At 33.2% G+C, this 5,214-nt stretch overlaps 1 protein-coding gene across 1 annotated transcript; it reads left to right on the forward strand.

The window, feature by feature from the left end:
• The first annotated feature begins 240 nt into the window (after nt 1-240).
• LOC142550074 (uncharacterized) lies at nt 241-4,498 on the forward strand. The gene is made up of 5 exons (XM_075659313.1): nt 241-335; nt 1,445-1,746; nt 1,840-2,047; nt 3,979-4,037; nt 4,155-4,498. Exons 1-5 carry the CDS (start codon nt 241-243, stop codon nt 4,496-4,498), a joined length of 1,008 nt encoding a protein of 335 aa, XP_075515428.1.
• Nucleotides 4,499-5,214: the final 716 nt, after the last annotated feature.

The raw sequence follows: 5,214 nt of genomic DNA on the forward strand, positions 1-5,214 counted from the left end.
AATATGATTATTTAATATATATTGGAACCATTTTATTAAGTGGATTTCAATAATGTTCATTAATGTTAATTTTATTAAAATACCAAGAGTGGATCTTTTAATCTCAACTACTTAAATTAAAATTTGAACAATAAAAAATTACCAATTAAAGATTCAAATCATTAAAAGAAAAAAAACAAAAACAAAAACAAAAAAACATTGTAGTGGACTTGTAATTACCTTAGCTTCCCTGTGGATAAGATGTTCGGACTCACCGAATTATACTACTTGTTGACAACCTGCTCTTGGGAGTGCAACAATCAAAGTCGAAACAAGTTTTTGGCGCCATTGCCGGGGAAGTATAATTTAATTTCAAGTCTATTTAATTTTGTTTATAGTTTATTTTTCTTTATTTGAATTTTTATTGCTTTTGTGTGTTTTTATTCATTTGCATTTGCATGAGCATTTGGTCACGTACACTTAGTGCTCGACTCATTCGAAATAACCCTTTATTTTTACAAAACATGGCGGAAGAACCCATCCAAGAAAATGAAGATGAAATTCAATCTCAACATGATCATGATAGACGAAGAACACTTAGAGATCACATGAATCCTACACGTACTACTGCACCTTCATGTCTAGTTTTTCCCCCTGATGCATCTCATTTCAATTTTAAGCCTGGTATTATCCAATTTTCATGGCTTAGATTCTAAAAATCCATACATGCATTTACGAGAGTTTGAAGAAGTGTGCAACACATATAATGATCTAAATTGTAGCATGAACACTATTCGACTTAAGCTTTTTCCTTTTTCTTTAAAAGATAAAGCTAAAACTTGGCTACAAAATCTTAGATTGGGATCCATTCGAACTTGGGATGAATTGCAACAACAATTTTTGAAAAAAAAATTTCCATCTCATAAAACAAATTCTTTCAAAAGGCAAATCATCACTTTCACTCAAAAACAAGAAGAAACTTTTTATCAGTGTTGGGATAGATACAAAGAATTGCTTAATCTTTGTCCACATCATGGTTTTGAAATTTGGAGAGTTGTTTCTCAATTTTATGAAGGCTTAACACCTAAAGATAGGCAAATGGTTGAATTTATGTGTAATGGAACATTTGAATATAAAGATCCAAATGAGGCAATTGAGTATCTCGATTCATTAGCTGAAAATGCTCAAAATTGGGACACTATAGGTATAATCGAACCATCAAACAAGATTCAATCTCCCACATCTGGTGGAGGTATGTATACCCTCAAAGATGAACATGATCTCCAAGCTTGATTTACCTCTTTGGCAAGAAAAGTAGAGGCACTTGAATTGAAAAAAATGGTCAATTAAAAGCTATTAAAGAAATTGCGTGTCACATCTGTGATACAAGTGATCATTCTACAAAAGATTGTCCCACTTTGCCCTCTTTTAAAGAATGTCTCCATGAACAAGTCAATGTTTTGAACAATTACAAAAGACCAAATTTTGAACAATTATCTCAAAATTACAATCCAGGTTTGCGAAATCATCCAAATTTTAGTTGGAGGAATGATAAAGCTGCACAATTTCCGCAACCACATTTTCAAACTCAACAAAATTTTCAAAATTATGGAGCTTATGTTCCTCCACCTAAAAGAAATTTGGAAGATTTAGTGAACTCTTTCATTGCAAAGCAAGAGTCTATCAATACTCAAACTGCTCAAACCATGACAGATTTGAAAGATACACTTGCTAAATGTGCATCTGCACTTAATGTTCATGAAAAAGGTAAATTTCCTTCACAACCACAGCCTAATCCCAAGGATCATCATTCACAAACTGGAACTTCTGGAACTTAACCGATGGATCAGGTAAAATCTATTATTACCCTTCGAAGTGGTAAGGTTGTGGAAAAATACATTCCCGAACCTTGTGAAGATGATGATAAATCAACTCCAAAGGGTAAGGATGTGGAACCCATAACTTGCGAAGAGGAGGTTCAACAGACAGTGTCACCACCATTCCCTCATGCATTGAAAAATACAAAAAAATCAAATTTGAATTCTGATATATATGATATTTTTAAACAAGTAAAAGTTAATATTCCTTTATTAGATGCAATAAAACAGGTACCATCATATGCCAAATTTTTGAAAGACTTGTGCACTGTGAAAAGAAAATTTAATGTGAAAAAAAAAGCATTTTTAGCCGAACAAGTAAGTGCAATCATTCAAAATAATAATACTTCGAAATACAAATACTCTGGTTGTCCTACTATTTCATGTATTATTGAAGAACGAAAGATTAAAAAAGCCTTGCTTGATCTTGGAGCTAGTGTGAATTTACTTCCATATTCAGTTTATCAAGAACTCAATCTAGGCGAGTTAAAATCTACTTCGGTAACACTTTTACTTGCCGATAGATCTGTTAAAGTGCCAAGAGGTATGGTAGAAGACGTGTTGGTCCAAGTTGATAACTTTTTATATCCTGTCGATTTCATAGTTTTAGATACACAACCTATCGAAGCTTATAATGCAATTCCTGTAATTCTGGGTCGTCCATTTTTAGCAATTTCTAATACTCTTATAAATTGCAGGAATGGAATAATGAAGTTGTCATGTTTTTAATCTTTGTAAGCAACCACATGACAAAGGAGATGAAAGTGAAGATGAAAATCTTATTGAAACTCTTGTGGAAGAAAACATTCAAGAAGGGAGTACTCGTGATCAATTAGATATTTGTTCAATTGAAACTGTTAAAGAAAATATTGAAATTGATCTTGATGATTTTATCAGGTATCACTCGTTACCAGGATCAGAGAAAGAATTTGATGCAAAATATGAGAACAAAGATGAACCACCCATATTGGAGTTAAAACCCTTGCCAGAAGAATTGAAGTATGCATTTCTTGGAGAAGATGAAACATATCCGGTGGTAATTTCTTCCAAACTAGAAAGTGATCAAGAAGGTAAATTAGTTGATATGCTTAAAAGACATAAAAATGCAATTGGTTGGACACTAAAAGATCTCAAGGGCATTAATCCACTAATTTGCACGCACAAAATTCACTTAGAAGAAAATGCAAAAACATCTCAACAACCCCAAAGGAGATTAAATCCACACATGAAAGATGTTGTGAAAACTGAAGTTCTCAAACTATTTGATGTTAGGATTACCTACCCTCTTTCTGATAGTAAGTGGGTAAGCCCAACACAAGTAGTTCCCAAAAAATCTGGCATCACAGTGATAAAAAATGAAAAAGGTGAATTGTTAACAAATCGAGTCCCATCTAGTTGGCGGATGTGTATTGATTATAGAAAATTAAATGACGCCACTAGAAAAGATCATTTTCCATTACCATTTTTGGATCAAATTTTAGAAAGAGTAGCAGGTCATCCATACTACTGTTTTCTTGATGGATATTCAGGTTATTATCAAATTCCCATTGCACTCGAAGATCAAGATAAAACTACATTCACATGTCCTTTTGGAACATTTGCATTAGAAGGATGCCATTTGGATTATGCAATGCCCCAGCAACATTTCAAAGATGAATGCTAAGCATTTTTTGCGATATGGTTGAAAATTGTTTGGAGATTTTCATGGATGATTAAACTGTTTTTGGGAATACATTTGATAAATGTCTTGAAAATTTGGAAAAAGTTTTAAAAAGATGCGAGGAAAAAGGTCTTATTTTAAATTGGAAAAAATGTCATTACATGATTACTTCTGGGATTGTTTTGGGACATGTCGTGTCATCTCATGGAACTGAAGTTGATAAAGCCAAAGTCGATGTCATTGCCAATTTACCCCCTCCAAAAACCATTAAAGAAATTCGCTCATTTTTGGGACATGCTGGATTTTATAGAGGTTTATAAAGGACTTTAGTTCAATCTCTAAACCCATTTGTAACCTCTTAACAAAAGACACTGCATTTGAGTGGACTCAAGACTGTCAAAATGCTTTTGTTAAAATCATTCGACATTTAACATCATCTCCTATCATGCAACCTCCTGATTGGTCTTTACCATTTGAAATCATGTGCGATGCGAGTGATTATGCAGTAGGTGCAGTACTGGGTCAAAGAAGAAACGGTAAACCTTACGTGATATATTATGCAAGTAGAACTTTAAACAATGCTCAAATGAATTACTCCACAACTGAAAAAGAACTACTTGTTGTAATATTTGCATTAGATAAATTTCGTTTTTATTTGATTGGATCAACGACTATTGTGTTTACTGATAATTCTGCTATTAGATACTTGTTGACCAAACAGGATGCAAAGCCACGACTGATACGATGGATTTTGTTGCCCCAAGAATTTGACATTGTGATCAAAGATAAAAAAGGAACCGAGAATGTCGTAGGCGATCATTTATCGAGACTAGTAACAGGATCATCTTGTGAAATGACACCAATTAACGATAATTTTCCTGATGAACATCTATTTTTAGTTACTACTACACCTTGGTTTGCTAACATAGTAAATTTTCTTGTGACAGGAAAAATGCCACCACAATGGAGTTCCCGAAGATAAAAGAAAATTTTTGAATGAGGTAAAAAACTTTTATTGGGATGATCCGTATCTGTTCAAGTATTGTCCTGATCAAATTTTTCGACGTTGCATACCCGACAATGAGGTAACTAGTGTCATTAAATTTTGTCATTCAGAAGCATGCGGAGGACATTTTTCTTCAAAGAAAACGGCTGCAAAAATCTTGCAGTGTGGATTTTATTGGCCCACTTTGTTTAAAGACACACACGAAATCTGCAAGATCTGTGAAAATTGTCAAAAATTGGGTGCGATTTCAAAAAAAAACATGATGCCTTTGAATCATATCATTGAAATTGAAATCTTTGACTGTTGGGGAATTGATTTTATGGGACCTTTTTCCCCGTCGTTTGGATACTTGTATATTTTAGTTGTATTTGATTATGTTTCCAAATGGATAGAGGCAATTCCATGTCGAACTAATGATCATAAAATCGTCATCAAAATTTTGAAAGAAAATATTTTTAGTAGATTTGGAATTCCTCGAGCCATGATAAGTGATGGAGGAACTCACTTTGTTAATAAATCATTTGCTTCATTAATGAAAAATATGATATTACTCACAAAGTAACTACTCCTTATCATCCTCAAACAAATGGACAAATTGAATTAGCTAATAGGGGGATAAAGAAAATTTTGGAAAAAACTGTTAACTCAAATAGAAAAGATTGGTCTTTGCGACTTAATGATGCACTTTGGGC

The sequence above is a fragment of the Primulina tabacum genome, chromosome 6 (genome assembly GCF_025594145.1).
Source record: "Primulina tabacum isolate GXHZ01 chromosome 6, ASM2559414v2, whole genome shotgun sequence".
Taxonomy (NCBI): Eukaryota; Viridiplantae; Streptophyta; class Magnoliopsida; order Lamiales; family Gesneriaceae; genus Primulina; species Primulina tabacum.

Bases quoted from the DNA above. Each gene is read 5' to 3' on its own strand.
- LOC142550074 (XM_075659313.1), top strand. From the start codon at position 241: ATGTTCGGACTCACCGAATTATACTACTTGTTGACAACCTGCTCTTGG. The intron at 336-1,444 runs GAAGTATAATTT...CAATGTTTTGAA, and splicing joins TTTTTGGCGCCATTGCCGGG to CAATTACAAAAGACCAAATT. The intron at 2,048-3,978 runs AGTAAAAGTTAA...ACCTCCTGATTG, and splicing joins ATATATGATATTTTTAAACA to GTCTTTACCATTTGAAATCA.